Source organism: Pseudorca crassidens, chromosome 20 (genome assembly GCF_039906515.1).
Source record: "Pseudorca crassidens isolate mPseCra1 chromosome 20, mPseCra1.hap1, whole genome shotgun sequence".
In the NCBI taxonomy this organism is placed as follows: domain Eukaryota; kingdom Metazoa; phylum Chordata; class Mammalia; order Artiodactyla; family Delphinidae; genus Pseudorca; species Pseudorca crassidens.
The window spans coordinates 3,902,209-3,924,459 of NC_090315.1; the positions used below are offsets into that span (position 1 = coordinate 3,902,209).

Genomic DNA, 22,251 nt, shown 5'->3' on the forward strand with positions numbered 1-22,251 from the left:
CAGGCTATTTTAAGTAGCATAACATTCAAGTTAACTCAGGTATAAGCCTGAATGACTTCCCTGTATCTCAACGTGTGAACATTTCTTTTATCAACAGCCACCACAGGGCCCTGCATACTAGTGGACAGCCACCCTGGGATTTCCCCTGCAACATTCAGGATCACCCCTGAAACCTTTGGGCCCCACATGTGAGCGGACAGCCCCCACAACTTTCCATTTCCCATCCTGTATTTCCCGACATCTTGATGCTCACAGGAGTTTCCTCGGTCTGCTGGCTGGCTCTGCCAGTTGTTGGGCTGCACCCCACAGGCCTCAAGGCCTGAACTTGCCCGGCCTCAAGACCGAAGAAAGAGCCTGGAGTCAGTAACAGAGACATCAATGGTTTAATGGGTTGAGGCGCTTACACATCTGAAGCAACACCTCACCGTGTGTGGCAGATGGCGGGCAGGATATGGTGTCTTCACTCCGTGGCGAGGAAGGGGAGATTGCCAGTTATGGGGGAATTAACATCAGGTGGGCTCATTGGTTACCAGGGAAACCAGCAGAGGAGCACGACCCTCACGGCCCGTTTGATAAGAACAATCATCAGCTGGGGCTTGGGGCAAGTGTAGGAAAGTCAGTCATGTGCGTGAGTGTAGGTGATGCAGGCACTGGTCCAGCAGGGATGTAGAGAGAGCAAGAAAACAGCCACCTTGAGTGGCCTGGCCATACAGTATGCCTTCTAGGATTCTGTCCTGATTCATGGATGACAATGCCACTAAGTGGGGTGAAAACTGGGGAAGATGCAGGTGTGGAGGATAAATGAAGAGCTCTGTGTAGATGTGTGAAGTCTGGAGTGCTTGCTACATGTCCATTCAGTGTGATTCAACGATGGTCTATCCATTCACTAACCAATTGTTTATTGAGCTTCTATTATGTACAGGGAGAATCTGGTCTGGGTCAACTGTGTGCTGGAGCATGCTAGTACCAGCTCACAAGAGCTAATTGTTAAACATTCAAGACTGTTGCAAATCGGTCATTAAGCTATCAGTAGCTTGGCATTGGCTGTGGTGAGATTGTTTACACCATGGAAATTGACAAATGCTATTTTTTTTTTCCAGAGAGTTGATTTATCAGCACCACAGTAAATAAGCCAAAGTAATGTCTGTGTTCATGCAGCCTTCATTCTAGTGTCAGGGACAAATTTTAAACAAATGATTATAGAATAATTAAAATTGCAATGCATATTTTGAAGAAATGAGAGTGATGAGAGTATAGAAGGAAAAATGGGCTAAGTTGGCCAGCAGGGGGTGATAAGGAAGTAATGCTTGAACTGACCTGAAGGCTGAACAGCATGTTTTAACATGGATCAGGATGTGTTCTGTTGATGAGGTGTCATGGTTTGATTGGCAGTATCTTTTTCTTCCTTAGTGGAACTTAAAATAATGGAGTATCTTTCAATGAATGGTGGTTTAGATTCACTAGCAGGTATTAATCTGATTCAGGAAGGGGTGTCTGAACTGGATTTGTGGGGCCCAAAGATTCCAGGCAGGTGTTGCAGAAATGACCATGGAGATAGGAAACCACCAAGGCTCAGGGATCCCAGCCCCCGGACCCCAGCTCACACCAGGGAAGCTCTGATTTTTGTGTTTTGCTGTTCTGCTTCATATTCGTTCAGAAAAATACACATTGAACACCTAGTGTGTGCCAGACACTACGACACACAGGCGATACAGTACTGAGGAGACCAGAGCGCTGCCCTCGGGGATTATATCTGAAGGAAGGGGATGGGGATTCGGGGCAGAGCAAGCAAACTGAATAATTAGGTAATTTCAGAAGGATGATAAATGCAATGGAGGTAACAAAACAGGATGCAGGCATGATGAGTCACCTGGAGGAGATATGCTTTGGATGGCAGAGCCACAGAAGGTCGTACGGATGAGGTGACCTTGGAGCTGATAGGGAGTTGGCCACTCAGGGGTCTGGGGGTTACACCAAGCGCCTTGATGTTTTCTGCCTCAGACAGTATATCTCAGGTAATCGTGGGAGTGACACCCGTCACCTTTGCTGTATTCTATTTGCTAAAGTTAAATCACAGTTTCCTCCCACACAAGGGGAAGGGATTATACCAGGATGGGACTCATTGGCATGTGCCTGCCAACCCCAGGAATCACCAAAGACTTGCCTGATCTGGCTGGCTGGTCACATGCCAATTTATGTCTCTCCCAGGGATTATGCATTTGATCAAGAGGTTGATGTTCTCAAGTAAAGGAGAGCTCTTCAACCCTCAAGGATATGTTGGTAGCACTGCAACCCTCTCCTAAAAACTCCCAAAGAAATGTCTCAACAAGGTAAGATTTTTTAAAGTCCTAGAGAAATACAATCCAATCTCTATCATTAAAAAGCAGAACACCCCCCCCCGCAAAGTAGAACCCCAAATGGTTCTGGACCCAAAATATTGGATCCTTTCTCAACCCTCTGAACTTTGGGTAGATTGCCTATCCTATCTGAACTTCATCTTCCACATGTAAAATGAAGAGGATTTTATAAAGAGTGATAGAGATAATGTATAAAAGTGACTAGTACAGGTGGCCTGGGAAAAAAGGGAAGAATTGGAAGCACGACAATAGATGGAATAAAAAATAGTGGCTTGGGGACTTCCCTGGTGGTGCAGTGGTTAAGAATCCGCCTGCCAATGCAGGGGACACTGGTTTGAGCCCTGGTCCGGGAAGATCCCACATGCTGCGGAGCAACTAAGCCCATGTGCCACAATGACTGAGCCTGCACTCTAGAGCCTGCGAGCCACAACTACTGAGCCTGCGTGCCACAGCTACTGAAGCCTGTGCACCTAGAGCCCATGCTCCGCAACGAGAGGCCACCGCAATGAGAAGCCCACGCGCCGCAACGAAGAGCAGCCCCCACTCGCCGCAACGAAGGCCCAATGCAGCCAAAAATAAAATAAATTATTTTTAAAAATGGTGGCTCATCAAGAGATCAGATGTGGAGGAATGATTAAAAAATAGTAAATACTGTTCTCTCCATTTTTTTCTGGAGCTTTATCTGAGCACATGGCACCCCAGCTGGAGACATTTCCCAGCATCCCTTGCAGGTCAGAGTGGCCATGTGACTAAGCACTGGCCAATGGGATGTCAGAAGAAGTGATGGGTACAACTTCCAGGTCACATCTGAAAAGCACTCTCCTTGCCCTCTACTTCCTCTGTCTTCCTTCCTGCAATTGGACTGAATGAGTTGCTAGTAAGCCTTCTCCTACCACGTGGATAAGGAGACTGTATGGGATGGTACAGCAATGAGATGGGAGGAACCTGGTCTCAGGATGACTTTGTGGTGTAGAGACACCCATGTTTACAGGAAAGAGAAAAAAAAAAAACCTTCTGTATTATTTAAGCCACTGTTGTTTGGTCTGTTAAAGCAGCTGAACCCAAAACCCAACCAATACAGTGCTATCAGGTAAACATTAGAGAAAGAAAAATGTATCCCTGATGTTCTCTTAGGAAGGAGCCACATGAAGACCATGTCTCTGCAAGTACGATATGGACTGTTTTTCTTCCAGAATAGTTGCTTCTTCTGATGAACTCACTGACTTGCATTTCAGACAAATATTAGATGGAAAGTGTGTACCACTAAGCATTAGAATCATTTTGAGCAGGTCAAGGTGTGATCACTTGTGGGAGGTCCATGGAAATGGATGAGCTGAGCATAAAGTCCCCTGGTGGACTCACACTCCAGGATACAGGGTCATTGGTGGGCTTTGGGATGAAGTGACCCCTTACCACAGTTGTCGTTCAGTACCCACAGGGGATTGGTTCCAGGACCCACCAGGATACCAGAAGGGATGCTCAAGTCCCATAGTCTGCCCTCCATACCCACAGGTTCTGCATTCACGAGTTCGACTAACCAGGGATTGTAAACAGAGTACACGATCCACGGTTGGTTGAATCCGCAGATGTGGAGCCCGTGAATACCAAAAGTCAACTGTTTTTTAAATTTTTCTCTCCCTCTTTCTACCTTCCCCTGTGTATGTACAGTACCATTTGCCTAAATTAAATGCACCTTGGGCACGTCTCCATTTTATCCAGCTGCCTACTGGGGCTTCCTGCATGAATCAGCATCAACGTTGTTGTCAACTTTTTGGGCCACCCAGTGTGTTCCTGGTGGTCTCTGGAGACATTAACACCTCCACTAAGACCACAGGGAAAATCCTGTGAGGCTGGATTTCTGGGTCACTCCATGTCTTAAGGTGGCACCTGAAGATACAGCTTCCGCAGGGATCCCTTCATGTCCTTGTTCTTCAGGCTGTAGATAAGCGGATTTAGGGTGGGCATGAGGATGCAGTAGAAGACGGCAGCTAGGCGCCCTTGCTGAGGGGAATATCGCGCGGTGGGCTGCATGTAGGCAGAGCTGCCAGTGCCGTAAAACAGGAGGACGGTGGCCAGGTGGGAGGAACACCTGGAGAAGGCCTTCCAGGGGCTGGCTGCTGAGCGGATCTGAACCACCGTGGCCAAGATGCGCACACAGGACAGGACAGTGAGGCTAAAGCAGCTGATGATGACGCAACCGCTGGCTGCAAATCCCGCAGTGTCGTGGACACCTGTGTTGGCACAGGCTAGGCGCATGAGTGGCGGGATGTCACAGAAGTGGTCAATCACGTTGGGGCCGCAGAAGAGCAGGGAGAAGGTGTTGGTTAGGGGAGGGCAGAGAAGAGGAGCCCACTGCCCCAGGCCGCCGCCACGGAGACACAGGTCCAGGGCCTCATGGCTGCCCCGTACACCAGGGGCCTGTAGGTGGCCAGACAATGGTCAAGCCATGGAGGTGATGAGAAAACACTCTGCGGACTCCAGGCAGACAAAGGCAGAGTTGGGACATGTACGCATGGAGGGAAATCTGCCCCGAGCCCAGCAGGGTGGCCACCAGGGCCCGGGGCAGGGTGGTGGACACGGAGCAGATATCCACCAAGGAGAGGTGTTTGAGGAAGGAGTACATGGGCGTGTGCAGGCGGGCGTCCAGCGTCACGGCGGCGACGATGGAGATGTTCCCCAGAAACGCGGCCGGGTAAACCAGAAGGAAGGCAGCAGCGCTGAGCAGCTGTATCTCAGGGACCGCTGAGAAACCCGGAGGAAGAAAACGGGCACTGCCTTGAGATTGGTCATGCTGTGTCTTCGGAAAAGCTCGCGAACGGCAGGGGATGCTCAAAAAGCAGTGCATGGGGCTTCTCTGGTGGCGCAGTGGTTAAGAATCAGCCTGCCAATGCAGGGGACTGGTTTGAGCCCTGGTCTGGGAAGATCCCACATGCTATGGAGCAATGAAGCCCGTGCGCCACAACTACTGAGCCTGTGAGCCACAACTACTGAAGCCCACGCGCCTACAGCCGGTGCTCCACAACAAGAGAAGCCACCGCAAAGAGAAACCACCGCAAAGAGAAGCCCATGCACCACAACGAAGATCCAACACAGCCAAAAATAAATTTATTTTTTTAAAAAAAGTAAAGGAATAATCATGACTCTCTTTATAAAGCATTTTCTCGTCTGTTGCTATGTTTAATATCCATAAGGACTAAGGACCTCCTGGGGATAGATTTCACCTCCATTTTACAGATAAGATAATGGAGGCTCACAAAGGTTGAGTATCTTGTCAGTGATCAGAGATGTAGTAAATAGTGTTAAATTTTCCGTTTCCGGTTTTGCAATTTCCCAATTGCTCCTTACTGGCGCTCAGAGCAAGAGTCAACCTACAGCAAAGTAGCATTGGCTCTAGGGGCCCTAACTGTATATGCTCTCCCCCTTTGATCAATTTATTTCTGCATGGATCATGGTCTCTAAAAGCTGTTTCTTTCTTACATAGATGGAGAGGTCTCTGGACTTGGGCAGTATGTCCAGAGTGCAAAAGTTTATCCTACTGGGTTTATCTGCCAGGCAAGGCATAAGGATTGTGCTTCCTGACTCTCTACCTGCTCACCCTCCTGGAGAAAACGCGCATCATTTTCCTTGTCTGCAGTCATGGTGAGCTCTGAAAGCCCATGTACTTCTTCCTGGGCAACCTGAGCTGCCTGGAGATGTGCTACATGTCAGTGACCATGCCCAGCTTGCTCATGGGGCTGAGGTCCGGTGCATGCCATGTGCCCTTCACAGCCTGCATAGTTCAGCTTTTTTTATTCATATCTCTCATTGGCACCAAGTGCACCCTCCTGGCCTCCATGGCCTATGACCACTATTGGCCATCTGCCACCCACTACCCTACCTGCTGCTCATGAGGCCCCAGATATGCCTGGGTTTAGCTTTGTCCTCATGGCTTTGTGGGTTGTTGGTCTCGGTGGTCAAGATATCATGCATCACCAGCCTGTCCTCCTGTGGCCCCAATGTCCTCAACCAATTTTTCTGTGATGTCTCCCCTCTGCTCAACCTGTCCTGCACCCACGTGACCCTGACGGAGCTGGTCGACTTCATCTCTGCCTTCGTCATTTGCAGGATTCTGCTAGTTGCTCTGGCCTCGTATGCGGCCATCAGGAGGGCTGTGCTCCAAATGCCTTCGGCTGCTGCCGGCAGCAACCCCTCCACCTGCGCCCCCAACCTGACTGTGGTGGACATCTTCTGCTCAGTGGTTCTCTTCACGTATTCCCGCCCCAGCCGTGTCGAACCCACTGACCTCAACAAGTTGCTGTCTGTCATCTACACGGTGGCCACGCCCATGTGCTGCCTGATCTAGTCTACTGCCTGCGGAACAAGGAGGTCCACGCAGCGCTGCGGACATTTCCTGCTCCTGACTTTAACACTTTCGTGGCCAAAACACGTGCACAACTTTCAAAGGCAAATAGAAATCCGGAGGAAAATATTTGCAACATAACGTATAAAGACTTCTTTAAATAAAGGAGAAAAATATGAAGACCCCCACCGAGAGAAAAACCAAAAGGAAAATGGTCATGAACATCAAGCCTATTGAAGGAAACATGTAAGTGGCTGATAACCTACAAAAAAGATGTGCACGCCCTCTAGTAATCCAAGAAATGGAAATTTACTCCTTGCCCACTGTAAAAAAAAAGTATAATACAAAATTTAAGCACAAGAATTTTTATTACAACACTGTGAAATTTGGAATAAACATTATTTTATTGGAAATTTTTACAAATAACTCCAATGTCCACCAATGTGAAATTATTTAAATATGTTACATTATATACATAGTGTGAAATAACAGGCATTCATTAAAGAGATTAAACCAGACTTGCAGATACTGCCATGGGGAGACAGTAAGTTGTTTAGTTAAAAATGAAAGAAGCAGTATAAGAGTATGTCAAAGATTTGTAAAACAATAATAATAGACTAATTGCAGTAGTTATTTATGTTAATAACTAATAACCTAGAAAAGAATCTGAAAATATATATATCAAAGAGTTATTAGCTATGTTTTTAGGCATGAGACCACAGGGTACTCATATTTTCTATTTTATACATTTGAATTTTTTGCAATAAACTTGTATTACCTTTATAATTGAATAAATATGCATTTTATAAGAGAAAACAGAAATTCAAAGAAAGACCTTCTATAGAATGACTTACTACCATACTAGCATATTTTTCATTTTTATTTTAAGTAATAAAAATTCGTGTTGGGGGACTTCCCTGGTGGTTCAGTGGTTAAGACTCCGTGCTTCCGCTGAAGGGGGCACAAGTTCCATCCCTGGTCGGGGAACTAAGATCCCACATGCAGAGTGGTGCGGCCAAAAAGAAAAAAAATAAAATCGTGTTGACAGTGCCTCAAGGGAAATGAACATGTTCTAGTGTGTTTTGTGAGAGTATATGTTGGTACGTTTTAGAAGGGCAGTTTGCTAATAAATACAAAAAGCCTCGAGAATCTGAATGGCCTTGCATTCATCCATTCAACTTTGGGAATTTATCCTGGAGAAGAAAGTAAAAGATATGGGCAAAAGTTGACCTACAATGATACCCATTCCAAACTATTTGCACAAAGACAAATAACCCAATTGTTCATCCAAAAAAAGACAATAGAAATGGCCAACAAACTGTGGAATAATATTCAATCTCCACCACAACTAAAGAAATGAAACTCAAAGTAATAAGATACTCCCCCCTGGTAGTGGAGCATCTTTTAATTTGCTCAGAGCAAATTAAACCAAAAAAAATCCTTTGAGAGAACCCAGTGTTGGTTGGATGTGGGGCAATGTACCCTCTAAGACTACTGTGGGAATGCAGATTGAGGCAGTGTTTTTGGAAAACAATTGGCCAATATTTATCAAATTTTAAATTCACAATCACTTTGACACAGCTATTACCATTTTATCTTCATCTTCACTGATGTTTCCAGCTCTCTACCTTCCAGGCTCTTTATGCATGGGTGGGATCATGTGAGTGGTACTGGCCAATGAGTAATATGTCACTTCTAGACCAAATCATTTAATTCCTGGTGTGAGACCCTCCAGATCTCTCTTTTCTGTTTGGCATGGTGGCAAGCAAAGTTCAAGACTGACCTTTTCCACCTGAATTCCGACCATGGTTAGCAGAACACCCTTTAAAATGGTCATAAAAATTCTCTATATGCAAATCTCACAGATACGTTGCTAAGTGACAAAAGCAGGATGCCAAATATGATCTGGGAAACGAAAGAGCTTGGTTCCAATTGTTTGGAAAAATTTGTGCCACCAAAAATTTTCATGTTTCCTCTTTCCTCAGAAATACTCCTCTTTTCAAAGCTCCACCTGGCCAGGTGTGGGAGCACTTTGAGTCTGTGCTCTTTGCCCATGGTTCTTCTCATCCCCAGGCTGCCATCCTTCCCAAGCCCTGAACCAATAATTGTGGTTGTTGGCCTGGGTTGGGGGGGCGGGGGGGGGGGGGGGAGGTTGCAATGCTCTAGTTGGCCAGCAGGTGTTACATGCCTTCCCCTAGACCCAAGAGCCGCTGTGGCCAGCTCACTCAAGACATAAGGGCAGAGCGTGGGGTAGCGTTTCTCCCCCAGTGGAGTATGTGACTAAAAGGACACCTCTTTAGGTGATAATGGAGTCAAGGAAATATCAGATTCTACTGCAGCTAAAATTCCATGAGGGAGATGCATCCTAGAACAGGGAAAGGGGCAGAAGACAGAGATTACAGTGATTTTTTAATATTGAAAAATAATCTTATTATAAAAGCAATACATGCTTGCCACACACACAAAAATTTTTTGACAAAATACAATGAAGTGAAAATGAAAGCAAAGCCTTCCCAAGGTCTGCCACACACTGGCAATCGCCATTAGCATTTCATAGTGTTGATTTTCAAATTCTTTCCAATATACATACATACACTCATTGCATTACAAAATCAAAACGTAATTATACTGTCCATGCTCTTTCCTAACCTGAATTTTCCACATCACGATATATAATCGACATCTTTCATGGAAGTAAATATACTTACAAAATTTGTTTTTCATGGCATTGTAGGATTCCATGTGTAGCTGTGCCTCAGTTTAACGACCCCTCTATTGTTGAATAGAGGTTTCTCCCAACAGCTCTCCATTAGAGGCACAAAATGCTGGGACTTCCCTGGCGGTCCAGTGGTTAAGACTCTGCGCTTCCACTGCAGGGGGCACGGGTTCCATCAGGAAACTAAGATCCCACATGCCGTGTGGCATGGCCAAAAATTTAAAAAAAAAACAAGAGAGAAAAGAAAAAGAAGCACAAAATGCTATGAATATTCTCGCAATTACATTGTTGCAAGCATCCTAAGTTATTTTCTTGGCAAAAAATCCTTAAAATGATACATTGTCAAAGGCCATGAACATTCAGATCTTAATGCATATTGACAAATTGCCCTCCAGAAACATTATACCAATTTCAGATAATAACTTTCATGATTGCTGAAATTTGGGGAAAAATTCAATTCCTTGAATTTTGGGGTGTGCATCCTCATATGCAAACATCTGTAGCTAGGTCTAGAATTTTTGTCTTTACATTTTTTAATTAGAATTTTATTTAGAATTTTACTCTAAATTTTTACATTTTTATTTATAACTATATCAGGCCTCCATGTCAATATACAGAGATACAACTAATTTTTAAAAATTGCTTCATAAGGTTTCACAATATGGGGGCAACATAACCTATTCAGTCATTATGTTATTGGTGAATATTCACATTCTTTCCAGTTTGGGCCACTTAAAACAATGCTACAATAAACATCCTTGTACATGTATTTTTACAGATCAGTGCTTTAATATTCCTGTGAGATATCTGCAAACGTGGCGATTCTGGGTCAAAGTGTAGCCAGAACAATTCAGATTTTATTTATTTATTTAATTTATTTATTTTTGGCTGCGTTGGGTCTTTGTTGCTGCGTGCAGGCTTTCTCTAGTTGCTGCAAGCGGGGGCTACTCTTCATTGCGGTGCGTGGGCTTCTCATCATGGTGGCTTCTCTTGTTTCGGAGCACGGGCTCTAGGCGCGCGGGCGTCAGTAGCTGCAAGCATGCAGGCTCAGCAGTTGCAGCATACAGGCCCTAGAGCGCACAGGCTTCAGTGGTTGTGGCACACAGGCTCAGTAGTTGTGGAGCTTAGTTGCTCTGCAGCATGTGGGATATTCCCGGACCAGGGATCGAACCCGTGTCCCCTGCATTGGCAGGCGGATTCTTACCCATTGCGCCACCAGGGAAATCCCCACAATTCAAATTTTTAATAGGTGATACCAGGTTGTTCTCCAAGAAGGTTTTAACAATTTATGCCACCACCAGCAATGTATGAGAGAGAGAGTGCCCACTTTTTTAAAACCACTTCAGTTCTAGGTGTTAACAATCATTTGAATTTTTCCTGATCTGGTACAGTGATGGTACAACATTGTAACTAGCATCTTTCCTGAATATCAAGGAGACTTATTAGATTCATTGCTCATTTGCATCATCTCATCTATAAATTGCCATTTCTAATTGCCCTCCTTACCCTGACATACATATATTTTTAAAGTAGGGTATTGAACACTTTGAAAACAGTTTGACAGTTCTTTTTTTTTTAACATCTTTATTGGAGTATAATTGCTTTACAATGGTGTGTTAGTTTCTGCTTTATAACAAAGTGAATCAGTTATACATATACATATCTTCCCATATCTCTTCCCTCTTGCGTCTCTCTCCCTACCACCCTCCCTATCCCACCCCTCTAGGTGGTCACAAAGCACCGAGCTGTTCTCCCTGTGCTATGGGGCTGCCTCCCACTAGCTATCTATTTTACGTTTGGTAGTGTATATATGTCCATGCCACTCCCTCACTTTGTCACAGCTTACCCTTCCCCCTCCCCATATCCTCAAGTCCATTCTCTAGTAGGTCTGTGTCTTTATTCCCGTCTTACCCCTAGGTTCTTCATGACATTTTTTTTCTTATATTCCATATATATATATGTGTTAGCATACGGTATTTGTCTTTCTCTTTCTGACTTACTTCACTCTGTATGACATTTGCAAATATTTTCTCCCATTCTGAGGGTTGTCTTTTGGTCTTGTTTATGGTTTCCTTTGCTGTGCAAAAGCTTTTAAGTTTCATTAGGTCCCATTTGTTTATTTTTGTTTTTATTTCCATTTCTCTAGGAGGTGGGTCAAAAAGGATCTTGCTGTGATTTATGTCATAGAGTGTTGTGCCTATGTTTTCCTCTAAGAGTTTTATAGTGTCTGGCCTTACATTTAGGTCTTTAATCCATTTTGAGCTTATTTTTGTGTATGGTGTTAGGGAGTGTTCTAATCTCATACTTTTACATGTACCTGTCCAGTTTTCCCAGCACCACTTATTGAAGAGGCTGTCCTTTCTCCACTGTACATTCCTGCCTCCTTTATCAAAGATAAGGTGACCATATGTGCGTGGGTTTATCGCTGGGCTTTCTATCGAAATTGAGTTATTTGTAGTGAGGTGGATGGACCTCACTACAGAGTGAAATAAGTCAGTGAAATAAGTCACCTAGAAGTGTGGGATAGGGAGGGTGGTAGGGAGAGAGACTCAAGAGGGAAGAGATATGGGAAGATATGTATATGTATAATTGATTCACTTTGTTATAAAGCAGAAACTAACACACCATTGTAAAGCAATTATACTCCAATAAAGATGTTAAAAAGTGATTTCTCCTGGAGTATTCTACCTGATACAAGTGGAAGACTTATAATTAGTCTAAGTTTCAAATAAAAGCACATCTATACTAAAAAAAAAAAAAAAAGGGTACACACAACTCTATATAAAATAGATAAGCAACAAGGATTTACTGGATAGCACAGGAAACTGCATTCAATATCTTGCAATAACCTATAATGGAAAATAATCTGAAAACATATGTGTATAACTGAATCACTTTGCTGTACCCCAAAATTAACACAATAATGTAAATCAACTATACTTCAATTTTTAAAACTTTTAAAAATTATCATGCTGTATACCTTAAATATATACAATTTTCACTTAAAAATTAAATGACATTAAAAAGAAGAATTAAAGAGGACCTACATTAATGGGCGCATGTTATAAACTTGAGTAGTCAGTAATTTTCACTTTTCATTTTTACCTATATTAGTCTGCACATTTTGTGTCATCCCAGTCAAAATCCCACAAGGGTATGTGTGTGCATGTGTAAGTGTGAAACTAAGCAAACTGAATCCTAAAATTTATATGCGAAGGTAAAGGACCAACTCTAGTAGAAAACAATGCTTGTCTCAAAGCTACAGAAAGTAACAATAAGGAAATCTGACCAGTGAGCTAGCAAAGAGAGCCAAGAACTGAGCCAACACACAAATGTTTATTTAATCGATAAGAAAAAATGGCATTGCAGAGAAGTGAAGAAAGTAAAGGCATTTCAATAAACGGCCTTAGCCCAATTCACCACTACTAAGAGAACATGAGGGGACTTCCCTGGTGACGCAGTGGTTAAGAATCCGCCTGCCAATGCAAGGGACACGGGTTCAAGCCCTGGTCCGGGAAGATCCCACATGCCTCGGAGCAACTAAGCCCGTGTGCCACAACTACTGAAGCCCACATGCCACAACTACTGAAGCCCTCGTGCCTAGAGCCCGTGCTCTGCAACGAGAAGCCACGGCAATGAGAAGCCCGCGCACCGCAACGAAATGTAGCCCCAGCTCTCCACAACCAGAGAAAAGCCTGCGCGCAGCCACAAAGACCCTAGGTAGCCAAAAATAAATAAATAAATAAATAAACAAATTTAAATTAAAAAAAAAAGAGAGAGAGAATGTGAAATTTTCTCAAGCTCAAACTCTTCTTAAAATTATGTGCCCTCTATCATATACATATATCGAAACTAACACAACGTTGTAAATCAACTATACTCCAGTAAAATTTTTTTAAAAAGGTAAAAGACCAAAAAAAAATATGTTCTAAAGGAAGAAGGAAAAGTAAATTCAAAATCAATAAAACTCTTAGAAGATGGTAGGAGGCACATTGCTTTGGGGTCTGTTTAGACTTGGAAACAAGCGCAACTGGTTTAATTATATAAAAACTAAGCACTCTATCACACATACACAGTGAAAGGACTGAAAAGTCAAGCTATAGTGTGGGAAATTGTTTGCAACACATATCTTTGAAAAAGAGCTCATATCTTGAACACAGAAATAACGTCTCTAAAGCAAAAAGAGGGAATTGCCTGTTTGTCCAGTGGTTAGGAGTCTGTGCTTCCACTGCTGGGAGCCCAGGTTCGATCCCTGTTTGGGGAACTAAGATCCCACAAGCCGCGGGGTGAAGCAAAAAAAAAAAAAAGAAAAAGAGAGGAAAATACTTCAGAAGAAAACAGTGGGGAAGAAACTTAAACTAGCCCATCAGAAAGAAGAATATTGAACTGCCATTCAATAGATGAAAAAATACACAAACTCGTTAGCAATCAGGAAAATGCAAAAGAAAAACATAATGAGGTACAACTACAGCCAACACCAAACCATGCTTACTGCCAAGTTTTGGAATGGGAAATAGATGGAAATACTCATTCACTACTGCTGGGGGTCTAAATCCGTCGACTGTGGCAATAAAATTGGCAGTATCTACTAAAGGTTAATGCACACAAATTTATGACAAAGCAGTGCCACTCCTACATGTGTATTTAGGGGTAATGCATGGACTTGAGCACCCAGACACGTACAAGAATATTTATAGCAGCGTCAAACCAGAAGCCACACAAATGTCCATTAACACCAAAATATGAGAAAAATTTAACCAAAAACAAAGGCAATGAGAAAAAAAAAAGAAAAGAAAAAATAAAATAAATTAAAAATGTCACCTTCTTGAGATAAAATTTCATTGTAAAAAGATGGACCTAAATGATGGGGGGAAAAAAGCAATGAAAATGACCAAATAACACCTACATGCAACAACATAGTTAAATCTCACAAATGTGTTGAACGAGATATACAGAAACATATAGTGTACGAAGCCACGTATATGAAGTCCAACAGCAGCTAAAACAAAATTATACTGTTAGACACCAGTATTGTACTCATGTCTGGGGGGAAGCAAGAGGGTAGTGAGGAAAGGAATCAAGAAAAAGTCTTTGAACATAAGAAAGTGTATGATTTTACTAGACAAGGGTACGGTTATATGTAAAATATTATTCGTTGCATTGTAAAATCTTGTCCTGTGTACTTTTTCTAGATGCGTTATTTTTCACACACACAAACATTTTTTTAATTAAAAAAAAAAAAAAAAGCCTGTTTACTTTCCTACGATTCAAGGGCGCCATCTAGCGACCTCACAGGCACTTCATGAACTCAAAAGCATTCTCTAAAATTGAAACAAAATAACCGAGATACTTTTGTTACTTCGTATTTTTAAGGGTTTTTTAATATGACTTTTTCCCCAAATTATGATAATCATGCACACGGCCTTGGAAGTCTGTAGGGCTTTGGATATACAGCACAATGTTCTGTGGGATTCCTGCAGCCCTGGCGTGGACGTGGCTTGGGGATGGAGTGTAGGCTGGGTTTCACATCCCCACATCACCTCGGACGGTGCCTACCGGCAGCGTGAAATATGCACACCGTGCCCAGCAGCCCTGACTGTCAGCGAGGTCCTCGGAGCATCTGCCCCCGATAGATGAGAACGCTGGGCTCAGAGACGGGAGGGTTCCTGGATGTCTGGTCCTGAGCCCCTGTTTCCCACATCAGCCCCCTATTCTGCCCCCGAACATCCAAGGAAAGGTAAAATGGGCCACCTCCAGTAATACCTGCTACACACCTGCTTTTTCTGTCCTCAGACATCGACCCTCTCATCTTCATTGTCACTGGATTCCTGTTTCCCTGATAAAAGTAGCAACAAGAAGAGAATATTTTAATAATTTCATAGGAAATCAGGAAGAGTTGTTATCTTTTCTCTTTGGATCTTTTCAATTCCCAGTGAGAAATATACACCAGCAGAAATCCAGAAACTTAGCTCCATTCTTTGTGCCATCGTCCTAAGAGTTTACATTCTGATGGGGGAACACGCAGTAATGAAATAAGCAGACAAGAGAAGCATCAAGTTTGTGATGGAAACAAGGCAGAGGTATGCACGGAGGGCCTCTGGAGATGACAGTCAGGGTGGACTTCCCTGAGGAGGTGACCTCTGGCCAGAACCCTGAATGGAGACAGGAAAGAACCACATAAGGGCTCAGGGGAGGAGGGGCGGGAGTAAGAGCAGGTGCAGAGGTCCTGGGGTTGGTTCTTTGAAGAGGCAGAGAAGCCTTTGTGCCTGGAGCCCAGTGACCAAGGGGGAGATAAAGTCAGCAGGGCCTGGCCGGCCACAGAAGAATTTGATATTTATTCTGAGCAAAGAAGCCCCTGTGGGGTTTAATCTGACTCGTACCTTAACTTCATTTCCTCCGAACATTTCTTCTGTCTGCTGAGTGGAGACTTGAATGGAACTGAAGGGGAGTGGAGCGGACAGGAGACAAGGGAAGGGGGTATTGGGGATTCAGGTGAGACACCTGAATGAGACACCTGGATGGGGTAATGGGGAAGGTGGAAAACATCAAGAACATTGGCCGCTTCTAATCCTGCCTCAGACGTCTGTGCAGGGAGATTACAGATAGTGTAAAGAGAACTTGGTCTATGGGACCTCGGGCAGCAGCAGCCACCCCGGGAATCATGGAGTTGGGGTCCCTGGGGAGATGTCTGCTGGGAAGTTCACCTCAAACCTCTCACCCCAGTTGCGGGGGAAGGGTTAGGAATTCCTAACACGAGCTGCAGGGGAGGGGATGGACCTAACTCCCCCCCCACGCCCCGCAACAAATCACTGTGTGTGTTCTTTCTCTCAATTCCTGAATTCCTTTCTCTAAGTCGAGCTTCCTCCTGCAGGTTACCATGGCAACAAGGACATTCCATCCTCTTAAAGATGTCTTTGATACACGTGTATGATATTCTGGAATATGTGAAATTATAGAGATGACAACCATATTGGTTGTTGACAGGGGTTAGGGGAAGAGACAGGAAGTGACTATAAAAGGGGGAAATGAGGGGCGATTTGGGGGTGGTGGAGTCATTCTGCATCCTGATTTGGGTGGTGCTGGTGGTATTGAATCTATGTGTGTGTTAATACTCATAGAACAATACAGCAAATAAAGTCAACATTTTTAGAAAGTGTTGGTTCAATACTGGCAGCCATTAAAAAAATATGTTGCAGAAAAAGTCTTAATGACAAAAAAAATAGTTCTTGGTATGTGTAGTTAAGTGAAAAAAAAAGCAAGATTACCAAATGTATACACTGTATAATCTCTTTTTTTTAACATCTTTATTGGAGTATAATTGCTTTACAATGGTGTGTTAGTTTCTGCTATATAACAAAGTGAATCAGCTATACATATACATTCCCCCATATATCCTCCCTCTTGCGTCTCCCTCCCACCCTCCCTATCCCATCCCTCTAGGTGGTCACAAAGCACAAAGCTGATCTCCCTGTGCTATGCATCTTCTTCCCACTAGCTATCTATTTTACATTTGGTAGTGTATATATAGGTCCATGCCACTCTCTCACTTCGTCCCAGCTTACCCTTCCCCCTCCCCGTGTCCTCAAGTCCATTCTCTACTCCTGCATCTTTATTCCTGTCTTGCCCCTAGGTTCTTCATAACCATTTTTTTTCTTTTTAGATTCCATATATATGTGTTAGCATACGGTATCTCTTTTTCTCTTTCTGACTTACTTCACTCTGTATGACAGACTCTAGGTCCATCCACCTCACTACAAAAAAACTCAATTTCATTTCTTTTTATGGCTTAGTAATATTCCATTGTATATATGTGCCACATCTTCTTTATCCAGTCATCTGTCGATGGACACTTGGGTTGCTTCCATGTTCTGGCTATTGTAAATAGAGCTGCAATGAACATTGTGGTACATGACTCTTTTTGAGTTATGCTTTTCTCAGGGTATATGCCCAGTAGTGGGATTGCTGGGTCATATGGTAGTTCTATTTGTAGTTTTTTAAGGAACCTCCATACTGTTCTTCATAGTGGCTGTATCAATTTACATTCCCACCAACAGTGCAAGAGTGTTCCCTTTTCTCCACACCCTCTCCAGCATTTATTGTTCATAGATTTTTGATGATGGCCATTCTGACCAGTGTGAGGTGACATCTCATTTTAGTTTTTATTTGCATTTCTCTAATGATTAGTGATGTTGAGCATCCTTTCCTGTATTTGTTGGCAATCTGTATATCTTCTTTGGAGAAATGTCTATTTAGGTCTTCTGCCCATTTTTGTATTGGGTTGTTTGTTTTTTTGATATTGAGCTCCATGAGCTGCTTGTATATTTTGGAGGTTAATCCTTTGTCAGTTGCTTCGTTTACAAATATTTTCTCCCATCCTAGGGTTGTCTTTTGGTCTTGTTTATGGTTTCCTTTGCTGTGCAAAAGCTTTTAAGTTTCATTAGGTCCCATTTGTTTATTTTTGTTTTTATTTCCATTTCTCTAGGAGGTGGGTCAAAAAGGATCTTGCTGTGATTTATGTCATAGAGTGTTCTGTCTATGTTTTCCTCTAAGAGTTTTATAGTGTCTGGCCTTACATTTAGGTCTTTAAATCATTTTGAGTTTACTTTTGTGTATGGTGTTAGGGATTGTTCTAATTTCATTCTTTTACATGTCACTGTCCAGTTTTCCCAGCACCACTTATTGAAGAGGCTGTCTTCTCTCCATTGTATATTCTTGCCTCCTTTATCAAAAATAAGGTGACCATATGTGTGTGGGTTTATCTCTGGGCTTTCTATCCTGTTCCATTGATCTATGTTTCTGTTTTTGTGCCAGTACCATACTTTCTTGATTACTGTAGCTTTGTAGTATAATCTGAAGTCTGGGATCCTTATTCCTCCAGCTCCATTTTTCTTTCTCAAGATTGCTTTGGCTATTCAGGGTCTTTTGTGTTTCCATACAAATTGTGAATTTTTTTGTTCTAGTTCTGTGAAAACTGCCATTGGTAGTTTGATAGGGATTGCGTTGAATCTGTAGATTGCTTTGGGTAGTAGAGTCATTTTCACAGTGTTGATTCTTCCAGTCCAGGAACATGGTATGTCTCTCCATCTGTTTGTATCATCTTTAATTTCTTTCATCAGTGTCTTATAGTTTTCTGCATACAGGTCTTTTGTCTCCTTAGGTAGGTTTATTCCTAGATATTTTATTCTTTTTGTTGCAATGGTAAATGCGAGTGTTTCCTTTATTTCTCTTTCAGATTTTTCATCATTAGAGTATAGGAACGCAAGATATTTCTATGCATTAATTTTGTATCATGCTACTTTACCAAATTCGTTGATTAGCCCTAGTAGTTTTCTGGTAGCATCTTTAGGATTCTCTATGTATAGTATCATGTCATCTGCAAACAGTGACATCTTTACTTCTTCTTTTCCAATTTGTATTCCTTTTATTTCTTTTTCTTCTCTGATTGCTGTGGCTAAAACTTCCAAAACTATGTTGGATAATCGTCGTGAGAGTGGACAACCTTGTCTTTTTCCTGATCTTAGTGGAAATGGTTTCAGTTTTTCACCATTGAGGATGATGTTGGCTGTGGGTTTGTCATATATGGCCTTTATTATGCTGAGGTAACTTCCCTCTATGCCTACTTTCTGGAGGGTTTTTATCATAAATGGGTGTTGAATTTTGTTGAAAGCTTTTTCTGCATCTATTGAGATGATCATATGGTTTTTATTCTTTAATTTGTTAATATGGGGTATCACATTGATTGATTTGTGTATATTGAAGAATTCTTGCATTCCTGGGATAAACCCCACTTGATCATGGTGTATTATCCTTTTAATGTGCTGTTGGATTCTGTTTGCTAGTATTTTGTTTAGGATTTTTGCATCTATGTTCATCAGTGATATTAGCTTGTAGTTTTCTTTCTTTATGATATCTTTGTCTGGTTTTGGTATCAGGGTGATAGTGGCCTTGTAGAATGAGTTTGGGAGTGTTCCTCCCTCTGCTATATTTTGGAAGAGTTTGAGAAGGATAGGTGTTAGCTCTTCTCTAAATGTTTGATAGAATTCACCTGTGAAGCCATCTGGTCCTGGGCTTTCATTTGCTGGAAGATTTCTAATGACAGTCTCAACTTCAGTGCTTGTGATTGATCTGTTTATATTTTTTATTTCTTCCTGGTTGAGTCTCGGAAGGTTGTGCTTTTCCAAGAATTTATCCATTTCTTCCAATTTGTCCATTTTATTGGCATATAGTTGCTTGTAGTAATCTCTCATGATCCTTTGTATTTCTGCAGTGTCAGTTGTTACTTCTCCTTTTTCATTTCTAATTCTGTTGATTTGAGTCTTCTCCCTTTTTTTCTTGATGAAGCTGGCTAATGGTTTATCAATTTTGTTTATCTTCTCAAAGAACCAGCTTTTAGTTTTATTGATCTTTACTATTGCTTTCTTCATTTCTTATTCATTTATTTCTGATCTGATCTTTATGATTTCCTTCCTTCTGCTAACTTTGGGGGTTTTTTGTTCTTCTTTCTCTAATTGCTTTAGGTGTAAGGTTAGGTTGTTTATTTGAGTTGTTTCTTGTTTCTTGAGGTAGGATTACATTCCTATAAACTTCCCTTTTAGAAATGCTTTTGCTGCCTCCCATAGTATCACCTATTTTTAAAACTGAGTAAAACCAGATGTTGACAGCAACATCCTTCATCCCAGAGAGAATGTGGAAAGCACATAAATGGTCTTCAGTTGAGGATTCACTAAATAAATGTAAGGTGTAATTTAGGTACTTGCCACCTTTGGACTTCTTTTACCAATAAGGGATAGAGAGATTCAAGCCATACTTGGGAATACATTTTAGCATGATAATAATTATGCGTGAAAGGGGTTGACCCTGAAAGATGTCTGGAAACAACATCCCTTAAGGAGTAGTTGAAAGATCTTTGCATCTATTTTTTATAGAGGAGGAGTGTGTGCAATTCCACTAGTGTGTGTGACCCCAGACTATATCCGATCACTTATATTTATGTGTGTGTGTGTGTGTGTGTGTTATAGATTACCCAAAAAGTGAAGCTAATTTCCCACCCTTTCTTGCATCCACCTGTCTTGCAACATTTCCATTTTCCCACTCCTTGAATCTGGACTGTACCTGTAGTTTGCTTTGGCCAATAGAATGCTGTGAACATGGAAATGCATCCACGTGGAGCCTGGGACTCAAGTGGTGTTGCAGACTCTGCTCACACTCTTGGAACCCCACCCAGCTGCCATGTGGACAGGCTCGGGCTAGCCTGTTGGAGCAGAAATGAGCCATCGCAGGTGAGGCCACCTTAAATGAGCCAGTCCCCAGTCAGCCCGTAGCTGACCAGTGATGCATGTGTGGGCCCAGAAAGACCAGAAGAACTGCTCAGCTGAACCCAGCCCACGGCTAACGAACTAAACCACAGCTGTTTATAGCCTCTGTATTAGTTGCTAGGGCTGCTGTAACAAAGTACCATGAACTGGGGGGGCTTAGGAAAGAGAAACGTATTGCCTCACGGTTCTGGAGGATGGAATTCTGAAACCAAGATATCAGCAAGGTTGGTCTTGTGGGAAGATCAGTTCCAGGCTTCTCTCCTTCCCTTGTGGATGGCCTGTGTCGCTTTACATCATCTTCCTTCTATGCCTACCTGGCTCTGTATCCAAATTTCCCCTTTTTATAAGGACACCAGTCCTATGGGATTAGGACCCACCCTAATGACCTAATTTTAACTTGATTTCCTCTGTAAAGTCCCTACCCCCAAATAACATTCTGAGATACTGAGGGTTAGGACTTCAAAATATCATTGGCGGGAGGGGATGGGAGGGAGACACAATTCAGCTCATAACAGGTAAATATAACTTTATAAAGAAAACTATTTTAAAAATCACATTTATCACTTATATGTGGAATCTTTAAAAAAAAAAAAAAGACACAAATGGGAATTTCCCAGCGGTCCAGTGGTTAGGACTCAGCACTTTCACTGCTGGGGCTCACGTTCAATCCCTGGTCGGGGGACTAAGATCCCACAAGCCACATGGTGGCCAAAAAAAAAAAAAAAAAAAAACACAAATGAACTTATTTACAAAACAGGAACAGACTCACAGACATAGAAAACAAACTTATGGTTACCAAAGGGGAAAGGGGAGGAAGGGATAAATTAGGAATTTGGGATTAGCAGATACAAACTACTATGTATAAAATAGACAAACAACAAGGTCCTACTGTATGGCACAGGGAACTATATTCAATACATTGTAATAAACTATAATGGAAAAGAATCTGAAAAAGAATATATATATATTCAGTTTTATATATACATATGCAAATATATTTATATATAAATATATGTATATATAACTGAATCGCACCAGAAACTAACACAAACTTGTAAATCAACTATACTTCAATAAAAAATAAAAACAAAAATATTTAAAGGAAAAGGAACTTGAGCTGTTTCCATTGCCCATTATTTGAGGAAAATGTCCCCTCTCATGATTTCAGCAAGGATGGACAAGTATCCATAAACCCTTAAGAGTGAAGATACTATTGAGTTGGCCAAAAAGTGGGTTCGGTTTTAAGCAAAAATAAAAGACACATTTTTCATTTTTCCCACGAACTTTACTGAAAAATATATTCATTAACTGAACAAACTTTTTGGCCAACCCAATTTCTATCACTGGAGTAAAATCACCACTATTTTTCATTCAAGAAAAAGTATTTTTTCTTGGTATAAATTGAACTATTTCTGCTTTTCTCTGGTAAAATCATACTTGGTGTTGTTGTCTATCCAAAACGAGGCTAATGTTAGTTAAAAACCACCATGGACTTCTGCTTCTGGCCAAGTTGGAGTAACAGGG

General features: G+C 42.2%; 2 protein-coding genes and 1 pseudogene across 2 annotated transcripts in view; 1 reads left to right on the forward strand and 2 right to left on the reverse strand.

The window, feature by feature from the left end:
- The window catches only part of AURKC (aurora kinase C), a 476,131-nt gene that overhangs the window by 436,849 nt on the left and 17,031 nt on the right, over nt 1–22,251 (reverse strand). The gene's annotated exons all lie outside the window — the stretch shown is intronic.
- On the reverse strand, nt 4,233–5,202 carry LOC137215447 (olfactory receptor 5AR1-like; annotated as a pseudogene).
- On the forward strand, nt 5,839–6,860 carry LOC137215448 (olfactory receptor 6Z7-like). The gene is given in 4 exon segments (XM_067720691.1): nt 5,839–5,927; nt 5,929–6,206; nt 6,209–6,687; nt 6,690–6,860. Coding segments are annotated over 4 exon segments (1,017 nt in total).